The 16,504-nt window shown below is 57.5% G+C and overlaps 1 protein-coding gene across 1 annotated transcript in view; it reads left to right on the top strand.

The window, feature by feature from the left end:
- The first annotated feature begins 338 nt into the window (after nucleotides 1-338).
- The window catches only part of ATP4A (ATPase H+/K+ transporting subunit alpha), a 57,390-nt gene continuing 41,224 nt past the window's right edge, over nucleotides 339-16,504 (top strand). The window contains exons 1-8 of the mRNA XM_054052596.1: nucleotides 339-433; nucleotides 1,129-1,224; nucleotides 1,627-1,686; nucleotides 7,929-8,132; nucleotides 10,550-10,663; nucleotides 14,062-14,196; nucleotides 14,293-14,410; nucleotides 15,663-15,931. Of these exons, the coding sequence (XP_053908571.1) occupies nucleotides 422-433; nucleotides 1,129-1,224; nucleotides 1,627-1,686; nucleotides 7,929-8,132; nucleotides 10,550-10,663; nucleotides 14,062-14,196; nucleotides 14,293-14,410; nucleotides 15,663-15,931 (1,008 nt within the window). The 5' untranslated portion in view covers nucleotides 339-421. The remainder of the gene's footprint in view (nucleotides 434-1,128; nucleotides 1,225-1,626; nucleotides 1,687-7,928; nucleotides 8,133-10,549; nucleotides 10,664-14,061; nucleotides 14,197-14,292; nucleotides 14,411-15,662; nucleotides 15,932-16,504) is intronic.

Below are 16,504 nucleotides of genomic sequence, written 5' to 3'. Positions count from 1 at the left end.
GGAGGTCCTTCAAGAGGGGATTTGGAGGTCCTTCAGGAGGAGATTTGGAGGTCCTCAAAGAGGGGATTTGGAGGACCTCAAAGAGGAGATTTGGAGGTCCTCAAAGAGGGGATTTGGAGGTCCTTCAAGAGGAGATTTGGAGGTCCTTCAGGAGGAGCTTTGGAGGTCCTCAAAGAGGGGATTTGGAGGTCCTTCAAGAGGGGATTTGGAGGTCCTCAAAGAGGAGATTTGGAGGTCCTCAAAGAGGAGATTTGGAGGTCCTTCAGGAGGAGCTTTGGAGGTCCTCCAAGAAGGGCTTTGAAGGTCACCATGAAAGGTTCCTCTGAGGAGGTGGAGCCCAAAGAGGGGCGGAGGAAGAGGGCATAAAGGGACCAAACTGGGACCAAACTGGGACCAAACTGGGACGGAACTGGGAGAGGCGATGGGGAAAGAGGTGAGAAGGTGGTGGGGACGGACAGACGGACGGACAGAGGGGGGAAGGGAAGAGGGGACGGACAGAAGGACGGACAGAGGGGGAAGGGAGGAGGGGACGGACAGAAGGACGGACAGAGGGGGGAATGGAGGAGGGGACGGACAGAAGGACGGACAGAGGAGGGAAGGGAAGAGGGGACGGACAGACGGACGGACAGAGGGGGGAAGGGAATGGGGGACGGACAGAAGGACGGACAGAGGGGGGAATGGAGGAGGGGACGGACAGAAGGACGGACAGAGGGGGGGAAGGGAAGAAGGGACGGACAGAAGGACGGACAGAGGGGGGGAAGGGAAGAGGGGACGGACAGACGGACGGACAGAGGCGGGCAAGGGAAGAGGGGACGGACAGAAGGACGGACAGAGGGGGGGAAGGGAAGAGGGGACGGACAGAAGGACGGACAGAGGGGGGGAAGGGAAGAGGGGACGGACAGAAGGACGGACAGAGGGGGGGAAGGGAGGAGGGGACGGACAGAAGGACGGACAGAGGGAGGGAAGGGAAGAGGGGACGGACAGAAGGACGGACAGAGGGGGGGAATGGAGGAGGGGACGGACAGAAGGACGGACAGAGGGGGGAATGGAAGAGGGGACGGACAGAAGGACGGACAGAGGGGGGAAGGGAGGAGAGGACGGACAGACGGACAGAAGCTCCGCCCCCAGGAGCGGTTGGAGATGCGGAGCGCCCCTCCCCCACCCCGGAGGAGGGGGGGAAAAAAGGAGGAGAAACTGCAGGAGATGAAGAAAGAGATGGAAGTGGTGAGAGGGGAACTGGGAGGGACTGGGAGGGACTGGGAGGGGACTGGGAGGGACTGGGAGGGACTGGGAGGGAACTGGGAGGGACTGGGAGGGGATTGGGAGGGGACTGGGAGGAACTGGGAGGGACTGGGAGGGACTGGGAGAGGACTGGGAGGGACTGGGAGGGACTGGGAGGGACTGGGAGGGGATTGGGAGGGACTGGGAGGGAACTGGGAGGGACTGGGAGGGACTGGGAGGGACTGGGAGGGACTGGGAGGGGACTGGGAGGGACTGGGAGGGCAACTGGAGGGCACTGGGAGGGACTGGGAGGGACTGGGAGGGGACTGGGAGGGACTGGGAGGTCAACTGGTGTGGACTGGGAGAGCAACTGGGAGCACTGGTCCGGACTGGTGTCCCCCCCAGGATGATCACCGGTTGGACGTTGCGGCGCTGGAGCAGCGCTACGGCAGCAGCTGCACCAAGGTCAGCAATGGCCGCCGCGACCCACAGGGACCCCCGTGACCCCTGGGACGCTCGTGACCCCCATTGACCCCCATTGACCCGTGTGACCCCCATAGACCACTGTGACCCCCATTGACCCCATGGACACCATTAATCTCATGGACACCATTGACCCCCATAGACCACTGTGACCCCCATTGACCCCATGGACACCATTAACCTCATGGACACCATTGACCCCCATAGACCACTGTGACCCCCATTGACCCCATAGACACCATTGACCCCCATAGACCCCATAGACACCATTGACCCCATAGACACCATTGACCCCCATAGACCCCCATTGACCCCATTGACCCCATAGACACCATTGACCCCATTGACCCCATTGATCCCATAGATCCCTATTGGCCCCATTGACCCCCATTGACCCCCATTGATTCCCATTGAGCCATTGACCCCCATTGCCCCCATTGACCCCATTGATTCCCATTGACCCCATTGACCCCCATTGACCCCATTAACCTCATGGACACCATTGACCCCCATAGACCACTGTGACCCCCATTGACCCCATAGACACCATTGACCCCCATAGACACCATTGACCCCCATTGACCCCATAGACACCATTGACCCCCATAGACCCCATAGACACCATTGACCCCCATTGACACCATTGACCCCCATTGACCCCATAGACACCATTGACCCCCATAGACCCCCATTGACCCCCATTGACCCCATAGACACCATTGACCCCCATTGACCCCCATTGACACCATTGACCCCATGGACACCATTGACCCCCATTGACCCCCATAGACATCATTGACCCCCATTGACCCCATTGATTCCATAGATCCCTATTGACCCCATTGACCCCATTGCCCCCATTGATTCCCATTGACACCATTGAGCCCATTGACCCCATTGACCCCCATAGACCCCCATTGACACCATTGACCCCCATTGACACCATTGACCCCCATTGACCCAATGGACACCATTGACCCCATTGACCCCATTGCCCCCATTGACCCTATGGACACCATTGACCCCCACTGACCCCCATAGACCCCCTTGACCCCATTGACCCCCATAGACCACTGTGACCCCCATTGACCCCATTGACCCCCATAGACCACTGTGACCCCCATTGACCCCATTGCCCGCATTGACCCCATGGACACCATTGACCCCATGGACACCATTGACCCCCATAGACACCATTGACCCCCATAGATCCCCATTGACCCCATTGACCCCCATAGACACCATTGACCCCCATTGACCCCATTGATCCCATAGACCCCCATTGACCCCCATTGACCCCATTGACCCCATTGACCCCCATAGACCCCCATTGACCCCACTGACCCCCATTGACCTCATTGATCCCATAGACCCCCATTGGCCCCCAATGACCCCTTTGACCCCATAGACCCCCATTAACCCCCACTGACGCCACTGACCCATTGACCCACTGACCTCATTGACCCCATTGACCCACTGACCCCACTGACCCCATTAATCCCATTGACCCCACTGACCCCACTGACCCCATTGACCCCATTGACCCCCTGACCCACTGACCCCATTGACCCCACTGACCCCACTGACCCCATTGACCCCACTGACCCCACTGACCCCATTGAACCACTGACCCATTGACCCCACTGACCCCATTGACCCACTGACCCACTGACCCCATTGACCCATTTACCCCATTGACCCACTGACCCCACTGACCCACTGACCCACTGACCCCATTGACCCACTGACCCACTGACCCACTGACCCACTGACCCCACTGACCCCATTGACCCCACTGACCCCATTGACCCACTGACCCCATTGACCCCATTGACCCCATTGACCCACTGACCCCACTGACCCACTGACCCCATTGACCCCACTGACCCACTGACCCCATTGACCCCACTGACCCACTGACCCACTGACCCACTGACCCCATTGACCCCATTGACCCACTGACCCACTGACCCACTGACCCCATTGACCCCATTGACCCACTGACCCCACTGACCCCATTGACCCCATTAACCCCATTGACCCACTGACCCCATTGACCCACTGACCCCACTGACCCCACTGACCCACTGACCCATTGACCCACTGACCCATTGACCCATTGACCCCACTGACCCCACTGACCCCACTGACCCACTGACCCCATTGACCCACTGACCCACTGACCCCACTGACCCCATTGACCCACTGACCCCATTGACCCCATTGACCCACTGACCCACTGACCCTAATGACCCCATTGCCCCCATTGCCCCCATTGCCCCCATTGCCCCCATTGCCCCCATTGACCCCATTGCCCCCATTGACCCCATTGTCCCCATTGCCCCCATTGCCCCCATTGCCCCCATTGCCTCCATTGACCCCATTGCCCCCATTGCCCCCATTGACCCCATTGCCCCCATTGCCCCCTTTGCCCCCATTGACCCCATTGCCCCCATTGACCCCATTGTCCCCATTGCCCCCATTGACCCCATTGACCCCATTGACCCCATTGCCCCCATTGACCCCATTGACCCCATTGCCCCCATTGCGCCCATTGACCCCATTGCCCCCATTGACCCCATTGCCCCCATTGCCCCCATTGACCCCATTGACCCCATTGCCCCATTGCCCCCATTGACCCCATTGCCCCCTTTGACCCCATTGCCCCCATTGTCCCCATTGCCCCCATTGACCCCATTGTCCCCATTGACCCCATTGCGCCCATTGCCCCCATTGACCCCATTGTCCCCATTGACCCCATGGTCCCCATTGATCCCATTGACCCCATTGCTCCCATTGCCCCCATTGACCCCATTGCCCCCATTGCCCCCATTGACCCCATTGCGCCCATTGACCCCATTGCCCCCGTTGCCCCCATTGCCCCATTGACCCCATTGACCCCATTGCCCCCATTGCCCCCATTGTCCCCATTGCCCCCATTGACCCCATTGCCCCCATTGCCCCCATTGCCCCCATTGCGCCCATTGACCCCATTGCCCCCATTGCCCCCATTGTCCCCATTGTCCCCATTGCCCCCATTGCCCCCATTGACCCCATTGCCCCCATTGCCCCCATTGCCCCCATTGACCCCATTGACCCCATTGTCCCCATGGACCCCATTGCCCCCATTGCCCCCATTGCCCCCATTGACCCCATTGCCCCCATTGACCCCATTGTCCCCATTGACCCCATTGCCCCCATTGTCCCCATTGTCCCCATTGCCCCCATTGCCCCCATTGCCCCCATTGCCCCAATTGTCCCCATTGCCCCCATTGCCCCCATTGACCCCATTGCCCCCATTGTCCCCATTGCCCCCATTGACCCCATTGCCCCCATTGTCCCCATTGCGCCCATTGACCCCATTGCCCCCATTGCCCCCATTGCCCCCATTGACCCCATTGACCCCATTGCCCCCATTGCCCCCATTGACCCCATTGACCCCATTGCCCCCATTGACCCCATTGCCCCCATTGACCCCATTGTCCCCATTGCCCCCATTGCCCCCATTGTCCCCATTGCCCCCATTGACCCCATTGACCCCATTGCCCCCATTGACCCCATTGTCCCCATTGCCCCCATTGCCCCCATTGTCCCCATTGCCCCCATTGACCCCATTGACCCCATTGCCCCCATTGACCCCATTGACCCCATTGCCCCCATTGTCCCCATTGTCCCCATTGCCCCCATTGCCCCCATTGACCCCATTGCCCCCATTGCCCCCATTGACCCCATTGACCCCATTGTCCCCATTGTCCCCATTGACCCCATTGCCCCCATTGCCCCCATTGCGCCCATTGACCCCATTGACCCCATTGCCCCCATTGCCCCCATTGACCCCATTGACCCCATTGACCCCATTGACCCCATTGCCCCCATTGCCCCCATTGCCCCCATTGACCCCATTGCCCCCATTGACCCCATTGCCCCCATTGCCCCCATTGTCCCCATTGCCCCCATTGACCCCATTGACCCCATTGCCCCCATTGACCCCATTGTCCCCATTGCCCCCATTGCCCCCATTGTCCCCATTGCCCCCATTGACCCCATTGCCCCCATTGACCCCATTGACCCCATTGCCCCCATTGCCCCCATTGACCCCATTGACCCCATTGCCCCCATTGACCCCATTGCCCCCATTGACCCCATTGTCCCCATTGCCCCCATTGCCCCCATTGTCCCCATTGCCCCCATTGACCCCATTGACCCCATTGCCCCCATTGACCCCATTGTCCCCATTGCCCCCATTGCCCCCATTGTCCCCATTGCCCCCATTGACCCCATTGACCCCATTGCCCCCATTGACCCCATTGACCCCATTGCCCCCATTGTCCCCATTGTCCCCATTGCCCCCATTGCCCCCATTGACCCCATTGCCCCCATTGCCCCCATTGCCCCCATTGACCCCATTGACCCCATTGTCCCCATTGTCCCCATTGACCCCATTGCCCCCATTGCCCCCATTGCGCCCATTGACCCCATTGACCCCATTGCCCCCATTGCCCCCATTGACCCCATTGACCCCATTGACCCCATTGACCCCATTGCCCCCATTGCCCCCATTGCCCCCATTGTCCCCATTGCCCCCATTGACCCCATTGACCCCATTGCCCCCATTGACCCCATTGTCCCCATTGCCCCCATTGCCCCCATTGTCCCCATTGCCCCCATTGCCCCCATTGACCCCATTGTCCCCATTGACCCCATTGCCCCCATTGCCATTGACCCCATTGACCCCATTGCCCCCATTGCCCCCATTGCCCCCATTGCCCCCATTGCCCCCATTGACCCCATTGCCCCCATTGCCCCCATTGACCCTATTGACCCCATTGACCCCATTGACCCCATTGCCCCCATTGACCCCATTGTCCCCATTGCCCCCATTGCCCCCATTGTCCCCATTGCCCCCATTGACCCCATTGACCCCATTGCCCCCATTGACCCCATTGACCCCATTGCCCCCATTGTCCCCATTGTCCCCATTGCCCCCATTGCCCCCATTGACCCCATTGCCCCCATTGCCCCCATTGCCCCCATTGACCCCATTGACCCCATTGTCCCCATTGTCCCCATTGACCCCATTGCCCCCATTGCCCCCATTGCGCCCATTGACCCCATTGACCCCATTGCCCCCATTGCCCCCATTGACCCCATTGACCCCATTGACCCCATTGACCCCATTGCCCCCATTGCCCCCATTGCCCCCATTGTCCCCATTGCCCCCATTGACCCCATTGACCCCATTGCCCCCATTGACCCCATTGTCCCCATTGCCCCCATTGCCCCCATTGTCCCCATTGCCCCCATTGCCCCCATTGACCCCATTGTCCCCATTGACCCCATTGCCCCCATTGCCATTGACCCCATTGACCCCATTGCCCCCATTGCCCCCATTGCCCCCATTGACCCCATTGCCCCCATTGCCCCCATTGCCCCCATTGCCCCCATTGCCCCCATTGCCCCCATTGACCCCATTGCCCCCATTGCCCCATTGCCCCCATTGCCCCATTGCGCCCATTGACCCCATTGCCCCCATTGTCCCCATTGACCCCATTGCCCCCATTGCCCCCATTGACCCCATTGACCCCATTGCCCCCATTGCCCCCATTGACCCCATTGTCCCCATTGCCCCCATTGTCCCCATTGTCCCCATTGCCCCCATTGCCCCCATTGCTCCCATTGCCCCCATTGCCCCCATTGCCCCCATTGCCCCCATTGTCCCCATTGACCCCATTGCCCCCATTGCCCCCATTGCTCCCATTGCCCCCATTGCCCCATTGCCCCCATTGACCCCATTGCCCCCATTGCCCCCATTGTCCCCATTGTCCCCATTGCCCCCATTGTCCCCATTGCCCCCATTGCCCCCATTGCCCCCATTGTCCCCATTGCCCCCATTGACCCCATTGCCCCCTTTGCCCCCATTGCCCCCATTGACCCCATTGCCCCCATTGCCCCCATTGCCCCCATTGCCCCCATTGTCCCCATTGACCCCATTGACCCCATTGCCCCCATTGCCCCCATTGACCCCATTGACCCCATTGTCCCCATTGCCCCCATTGCCCCCATTGACCCCATTGCCCCCATTGCCCCCATTGACCCCATTGTCCCCATTGACCCCATTGACCCCATTGCCCCCATTGCCCCCATTGACCCCATTGACCCCATTGCCCCCATTGCCCCCATTGTCCCCATTGACCCCATTGACCCCATTGACCTCTGGCGCTCAGGGCCTGGCGGAGGCGGTGGCGGCCGAACGCCTTCTCCGGGACGGTCCCAACGAGCTCCGTCCTCCCCGCGGGACCCCCGAGTGCGTGAAGTTCGGCCGTCAGCTGGCGGGGGGTCTCCAGTGCCTCATGTGGGTGGCGGCGGCCATTTGCCTCATCGCCTACGGAGTGCAGGAGGGCGAAGGAGACCGCGGGAGCTCCGACAACGTAAGGAGGACCTCGGGGGTGGGGTGGAAGGGAGGGAGGTGGAGGACACCTGGGGTGGGGTGGGAGGCGGGGAGGGGGTGCCGGGGGGGTGAGGAGCATCTGGGTCCACCTGGAGAACATCTGGGTCCATCTGGAGAACATCTGGGTCCACCTGGGTAGAGGAACACTGAGTCTGTGTGGGTTTGGGAAGCTCTGGATCCACCTGGAGAACATCTGGGACCACCTGGAGAACATCTGGATCCATCCGAGTTGAGGAACACTGAGTCCATGTGGGTTGAAGAACATCTGGGTTCACCTGGAGAACATCTGGAGCCACCCAGAGAACATCTGGATCCATCCAAGCTGAGGAACACTGAGTCCGTGTGGGTTGAGAAACATCTGGGTCCACACGGAGAACATCTGGGACCACCCGGAGAACATCTGGATCCATCCGGGCTGAGGAACACTGAGTCCTTGTGGGCTGAGGAACATCTGGATCCACCTGGAGAACATCTGGGTTGAGGAACACTGAGTCCATGTGGGTTGAGGAACATCTGGATCCACCCGGAGAACATCTGGATCCATCCAGGCTGAGGAACATCTGGGTCCACCTGGAGAACATCTGGGACCACCGGGAGAACATCTGGATCCATCCGAGCTGAGGAACACTGAGTCCATGTTGGCTGGGGAACAGCTGGATCCACGTGGAGAACATCTGGGTTGAGGAACACTGAGTCCGTGTGGGTTGAGGAACATCTGGGTTCACCTGGAGAACATCTGGGACCACCCAGAGGACATCTGCATCCATCTGGATCCACCTGGAGAACATCTGGATCCATCCGAGTTGAGGAACATTGAGTCTGTGTGGGCTGAGGAACATCTGGATCCACCCGGAGAACATCTGGATCCACCTGGAGAACATCTGGATCCATCTGGAGAACATCTGGATCCATCTGGGCTGAGGAACACTGAGTCCATGTGGGTTGAGGAACATCTGGATCCACCTGGAGAACATCTGGATCCACCTGGAGAACATCTGGATCCACCTGGGTTGAGAAACACTGAGTCCATGTGGGTTTGGGAACATCTGGATGCATCCGGAGAACATCTGGATCCACCCGGAGAACATCTGGATCCGTCTGGGTTGAGGAACACTGAGTCCACGTGGGCTGGGGAACATCTGGACCCATTCAGAGAACACCTGGATCCACCTGGAGAACATCTGGATCCACCCGGGCTGAGGAATGCTGAGTCCATGTGGGTTAAGGAACATCTGGATCAACCTGGAGAACATCTGGATCCACCTGGAGAATATCTGGGTCCACCTGGAGAACATCTGGGACCACCTGGAGAACATCTGGGTCCATCCAAGCTGAAGAACACTGAGTCCATGTGGGCTGAGGAACATCTGGATCCACCTGGAGAACATCTGGATCCACCTGGAGAACATCTGGATCCATCCGAGCTGAGGAACACTGAGTCCATGTGGGTTGAGGAACATCTGGGTCCACCCAGAGAACATCTGGATCCATCTGGAGAACATCTGGGTTGAGGAACAGTGAGTCCGTGTGGGTTGAGGAACATCTAGGTCCACCCAGAGAACATCTGGATCCGTCCGAGCTGAGGAACACTCAGTCCATGTGGGTTGAGGAACATCTGGATCCACCTGGAGAACATCTGGATCCACCTGGAGAACATCTGGATCCATCCGAGCTGAGGAACACTGAGTCCGTGTGGGTTGAGGACCATCTGGACCCATCCGGAGAACATCTGGATCCATCTGGATTGAGGACCACTGAGTCGATGTGAGTTTGGGAACCTCTGGATCCACCTGGAGAACATCTGGGTTGAGGAACACTGAGTCCGTGTGGGTTGAGGAACATCTGGGTTCACCTGGAGAACATCTGGAGAACATCCGGGCTGAGGAACACTGAGTCCATGTGGGTTTGGGAACATCTGGATCCACCCGGACAACATCTGGATCCACCTGGAGAACATCTGTGTCCCCCGGGAGGACATCTTGGGTGGTGTCACCGCCCTCCGCAAGTTGGGGAACCTCTGGGTCCACCTGGAGAACCTCTGGATCCACCCGGACATCACCTGTGTCCCCGGGGGGACATTTTAGGCCGCGACACCGCCCTCTCTGTGGGCTGAGGAACACCTGGATCCACTTGGAGAACGCCTATGTCCCCTGGGGGGACATTTTAAGCCACGACACCGCCTGCAGGACCACCTCTGGGCCCTCCCCTGGGGGTGCGCGCGCGCCTCAAATCGCGGCCCCTCCGGAAACAGTGGTTTGGAAGAGGGATTTGGAAGTGTCCCTTAAAGAGGACCCTCAGGGAAGGTCTCCGAGGTGATAGAAAGGGCGGTGTCCGTCGCTGTGAACGCTCCCCCCGGGCGTGTCCGTCCCCGTTAACGGTCCCCCCCGTGCCCCGCAGCTCTATCTCGCCATCGCCCTCATCGCCGTGGTGGTGGTCACCGGGTGCTTCGGGTATTATCAGGAGTTCAAGAGCACCAACATCATCGCCAGCTTCAAGAACCTCGTCCCGCAGGTTAAACCTTCCCCCTCGCACTCTTGGGGTCCCCCCCCGGGCTTTTGGGTCCCCCCCAGGGGCTTTTGGGTCCCCCCAAAGGCTTTGGTTCCCCCCTTTGACTCTTGGGTTCCATCACCTCTTGGTTCCCCCCATGGACTTTCGGTTCCCCCCTTTGACTCTCAGGTTCCGTCACCTCCTTGTTCCCCCCTTGGACTTTTAGTTCCCCCCCAGGGGCTTTTGGGTCCCCCCCGAGGGCTTTTGGGTCCCCCCTTGGACTTTGGTTCCCCCCATGGACTCTTAGTTCTTCCCTTTCTTTTGGTTCCCCCCATGGAATTTTGGTTCCCCCCATGGACTTTTGGTTCCCCCCTTTGACTCTTGGGTTCCGTCACCTCTTGGTTCCCCCCTTTGACTTTTAGTTCCCCCCTTGGCCTTTTGGTTCCCCCCTTTGACTCTTGGGTTCCATCACCTCTTTGTTCCCCCCTTTGACTTTTGGTTCCCCCCTTTGGACTCTTTGGTTCCCCCCCATGGACTTTTAGTTCCCCCCGAGGACTTTTGGTTCCCCCTTTGGACTCGGGTTCCGTCATCTCTTTGTTTCCCCCTTGGACTTTTGGTTCCCCCCTTTGACTCTTGGGTTCCGTCACCTCTTGGTTCCCCCCGTGGACTTTTAGTTCCCCCCGAGGGCTTTTGGGTCCCCCCATGGACTCTTAGTTCTTCCCTTTCTTTCAGTTCCCCCCATGGACTTTTGGTTCCCCCCTTTGACTCTTTGGTTCTGTCACCTCTCAGTTTCCCCCTTAGACTTTTAGTTCCCCCCAGGGACTTTTGGGTCCCCCCGAGGGCTTTTGGTTCCCCCCTTGGACTTTGGTTCCCCCCTTTGACTCTTGAGTTCCATCACCTCTCAGTTCCCCCCTTTGACTTTTGGTTCCCCCCTTTGACTCTCGAGTTCCGTCACCTTTTAGTTCCCCCCTTAGACTTTTAGTTCCCCCCGAGGGCTTTTGGGTCCCCCCGAGGGCTTTTGGTTCCCCCCTTGGACTTTGGGTCCCCCCATGGACTCTTGGGTTCCGTCACCTCTTTGTTTCCCCCCTTTGACTTTTGGTTCCCCCCTTGGACTTTCAGTTCCCCCCCGAGGACTTTTGGTTCCCCCCTTTGACTCTTGGGTTCCGTCCCCTCTCAGTTCCCCCCTTTGACTTTTAGTTCCCCCCGAGGGCTTTTGGGTCCCCCCGAGGACTTTTGGTTCCCCCCTTTGACTCTTAGTTCTTCCCTTTCATTTGGTTCCCCCCATGGACTTTTGGTTCCCCCCTTTGGTCTCTCGGGTTCCGTCACCTCTCAGTTCCCCCCTTTGACTTTTCATTCCCCCCTTTGACTCTTGAGGTCCGTCACCTCCTTGTTCCCCCCTTGGAGTTTTAGTTCCCCCCCGAGGGCTTTTGGTTCCCCCCTTGGACTTTTGGTTCCCCCCTTTGACTCTCGGGTTCCGTCACCTTTTAGTTCCCCCCTTAGACTTTCAGTTCCCCCCATGGCCTTTTCATTCCCCCCTTTGACTCTCGAGTTCCATCACCTCTCAGTTCCCCCCTTGGACTTTTGGTTCCCCCCTTCATCTCTCGGGTTCCGTCACCTCTCAGTTCCCCCCTTGGACTTTTAGTTCCCCCCATGGCCTTTTCATTCCCCCCTTTGACTCTCGGGTTCCGTCACCTCTTGGTTCCCCCCTTGGACTTTTAGTTCCCCCCTTTGACTTTTGGGTCCCCCCTTGGACTCTTGGGTTCCGTTACCTCTTTGTTTCCCCCCTTTGACTTTTGGTTCCCCCCTTGGACTTTTAGTTCCCCTCTTGGACTTTTAGTTCCTCCCTTTCTTTTGGTTCCCCCCATGGACTTTTGGTTCCCCCCTTTGACTCTCGGGTTCCGTCACCTTTTTATTCCCCCCTTAGACCTTTAGGTCCCCCCTTGGACTTTTAGTTCCCCCCTTTGACTCTTGGGTTCCGTCACCTTTTGGTTCCCCCCATGGCCTTTTGGTTCCCCCCTTTGACTCTCGAATTCCATCACCTTTTAGTTCCCCCTTTGGACTTTTAGTTCCCCCCTTTGACTTTTGGTTCCCCCCCTTTGACTTTTAGTTCCCCCCCGAGGACTTTTGTTTCCCCCCTTTGACTCTTGGGTTCCATCACCTCTTTGTTCCCCCCTTTGACTTTTAGTTCCCCCTTGGACTTTTGGTTCCCCCCTTTGACTCTTGGGTTCCATCACCGCTTGGTTCCCCCCATGGACTTTTGGTTCCCCCTTTTGACTCTTGGGTTCCATCACCTTTTAGTTCCCCCCTTTGACTTTCAGTTCCCCCCATGGCCTTTTGGTTCCCCCCTTTGACTCTTGAGTTCCATCACCTCTTTGTTTCCCCCTTAGACTTTCAGTTCCCCCCTTTGACTTTTCGTTCCCCCCATGGACTCTTGGGTTCCGTTACCTCTTTGTTTCCCCCCTTTGACTTTTGGTTCCCCCCTTGGACTTTCAGTTCCCCCCATGGCCTTTTGGTTCCCCCCTTTGACTCTTGAGTTCCATCACCTTTTGGTTCCCCCCTTTGACTTTTCATTCCCCTCTTTGACTCTTGAGTTCCGTCACCTTTTGGTTCCCCCCATGGCCTTTTCGTTCCCCCCTTTGACTCTCGAATTCCATCACCTTTTAGTTCCCCCTTTGGACTTTTAGTTCCCCCCATGGCCTTTTGGTTCCCCCCTTGGCCTTTTGGTTCCCCCCTTTGACTCTCGGGTTCCATCACCTCTTTGTTTCCCCCTTAGACTTTCAGTTCCCCCCTTTGACTTTTGGTTCCCCCCATGGACTTTTAGTTCCCCCCATGGCCTTTTGGTTCCCCCCTTTGACTCTTGGGTTCCATCACCTTTTAGTTCCCCCTTTGGACTTTCAGTTCCCCCCATGGCCTTTTCGTTCCCCCCTTTGACTCTTGAGTTCCATCACCTCTCAGTTCCCCCCTTTGACTTTTAGTTCCCCCCTTTGACTCTTGAGTTCCATCACCTCTTTGTTTCCCCCTTAGACTTTTAGTTCCCCCCTTGGACTTTTAGTTCCCCCCTTCATCTCTCGGGTTCCGTCACCTTTTTATTACCCCCTTAGACTTTTGGTTCCCCCCTTTGACTTTTAGTTCCCCCCATGGCCTTTTCATTCCCCCCTTTGACTCTTGAGTTCCATCACCTTTTAATTCCCCCCTTAGACTTTTAGTTCCCCCTTTGGACTTTTAGTTCCCCCCATGGCCTTTTGGTTCCCCCCTTTGGACTCTCGAGTTCCGTCACCTTTTAGTTCCCTCCTTAGACTTTCGGTTCCCCCCACGGCCTTTCGGTTCCCCCCACGGCCTTTCGGTTCCCCCCACGGCCTCTTCCTCCCCCGATAGCCCCCCCGACCCCGGGGTTCCGTCCCCGTTTCCCTTCCCCCCGGCAGCAAGCCACCGTCATCCGCGAAGGGCAGAAGCTCCAAATCAACGCCAACGAATTGGTGGTGGGAGATGTGGTGGAGATCAAAGGGGGAGACCGAGTCCCGGCGGACATCCGCATCCTCTCCGCTCAGGGCTGTAAGGTGGGTCCGTCCCCTTAAAACGTCCCCCCCCCCCCAAACCCCAAAACCCTGGAGAGAAGATTGAGTTCCTCCTCCTGGTGGGGGACCCTTTTCCAGGTGGACAATTCCTCCTTAACGGGAGAGTCGGAACCCCAAACGCGGTCCCCGGAGTGCACCCATGAGTCCCCCCTGGAAACGCGGAACATCGCCTTCTTCTCCACGATGTGCCTCGAAGGTCCGTTCCCCCCTCGGAACTTCCGGTCCCCCTCAGAACTTTGGTTCCACCTCAAGGTTTTGGGTCCATTTTGACCCTTTGGTTCCTCCTCAACTCCTTTGGTTCCTCCTCAACTCCTTTGGTTCCTCCTCAGAACTTTCGTTCCTCCTCAGAACTTTGGTTCCACCTCAAAACTTTGGGTCCTCCTCAGAACTTTGGTTCCTCCTCAGAACTTTGGTTCCTCCTCAAAACTTTGGTTCCCCCTCAACGTTTTGGGTCCATTTTGACCCTTTGGTTCCTCCTCAACCCTTTGGTTCCACCTCAACTCCTTTGGTTCCTCCTCAGAACTTTGGTTCCTCCTCAGAACTTTGGTTCCACCTCAAAACTTTGGGTCCTCCTCAACACTTTGGGTCCATTTTGACCCTTTGGTTCCTCCTCAACACTTTGGTTCCACCTCAACTCCTTTGGTTCCTCCTCAGAACTTTGGTTCCACCTCAAAACTTTGGTTCCTCCTCAACGTTTTGGGTCCATTTTGACCCCTTTGTCCTCTCCTCAACCCTTTGGTTCCTCCTCAACCCTTTGGTTTCTCCTCAACCCTTTGGTTTCTCCTCAACCCTTTGTCTTCTCCTCAACCCTTTGTCCTCTCCTCAACCCTTTGGTTCCTCCTCAACCCTTTGGTTCCTCCTCAACCCTTTGGTTTCTCCTCAACCCTTTGGTTTCTCCTCAACCCTTTGTCTTCTCCTCAACCCTTTGTCCTCTCCTCAACCCTTTGGTTCCTCCTCAACCCTTTGGTTTCTCCTCAACCCTTTGGTTCCTCCTCAACCCTTTGGTTTCTCCTCAACCCTTTGGTTCCTCCTCAACCCTTTGGTTTCTCCTCAACCCTTTGGTTTCTCCTCAACCCTTTGGTTCCTCCTCAACCCTTTGGTTCCTCCTCAACCCTTTGGTTCCTCCTCAACCCTTTGGTTCCTCCTCAACCCTTTGGTTCCTCCTCAACCCTTTGGTTCCTCCTCAACCCTTTGTCCTCTCCTCAACCCTTTGTCCTCTCCTCAACCCTTTGGTTCCTCCTCAACCCTTTGTCCTCTCCTCAACCCTTTGGTTCCTCCTCAACCCTTTGGTTTCTCCTCAACCCTTTGGTTTCTCCTCAACCCTTTGGTTCCTCCTCAACCCTTTGGTTCCTCCTCAACCCTTTGGTTCCTCCTCAACCCTTTGAGATCTTATGGACCTCTGGACCCCTCCTGAAGACCAAGAGGTCCTCTTTTTGACCTCCACCCAGGGACGGCCGTGGGTTTGGTGATCAACACGGGCGACCGCACCATCATCGGCCGCATCGCCAGTTTGGCCTCGGGGGTGGAGAACGAGAAGACGCCCATCGCCATCGAGATCGAGCACTTCGTGGACATCATCGCCGGCCTCGCCATCTTCTTCGGCGCCACCTTCTTCGTGGTGGCCATGGTCATCGGGTACCCTTTCCTCCGCGCCATGGTCTTCTTCATGGCCATCGTCGTCGCCTACGTCCCCGAAGGCCTCTTGGCCACCGTCACGGTACGGCTTCGGAGGTCCTTCATGGAGGGGTTTGGAGGACATCAAGAGGGGGTTTGGAGGGCGTTATGGAGGTTTGGAGGACATCAAGAGGGGGTTTGGAGGTCATTATGGGGGTTTGGAGGGCATTTATGGGGGTTTGGAGGTCATTAATGGGGGTTTGGAGGTCATTAATGGAGGTTTGGAGGTCATTATGGGGGTTTGGAGGTCATTAATGGGGGTTTGGAGGACATCAAGAGAGGGTTTGGAGGTCATCATGGGGGTTTGGAGGTCATTATGGGGGTTTGGAGGTCATTAATGGGGGTTTGGAGGTCATTAATGGGGGTTTGGAGGACATCAAGAGGGGGTTTGGAGGTCATTATGGGGGTTTGGAGGGCATTATGGGGGTTTGGAGGGCATTAATGGGGGTTTGGAGGTCATTAATGGAGGTTTGGAGGTCATTATGGGGGTTTGGAGGTCATTATGGGGGTTTGGAGGGCATTATGGGGGTTTGGAGGGCATTATGGGGGTTTGGAGGTCATTAATGGGGGTTTGGAGGTCATTAATGGGGGTTTGGAGGTCATTAATGGAGGTTTG

Source organism: Cuculus canorus, chromosome 35 (assembly GCF_017976375.1).
Source record: "Cuculus canorus isolate bCucCan1 chromosome 35, bCucCan1.pri, whole genome shotgun sequence".
Lineage (NCBI taxonomy): Eukaryota > Metazoa > Chordata > Aves > Cuculiformes > Cuculidae > Cuculus > Cuculus canorus.
The sequence above is the reverse complement of the archived record's forward strand: the minus strand, read 5'-3'. Positions and strand labels throughout refer to the sequence as shown.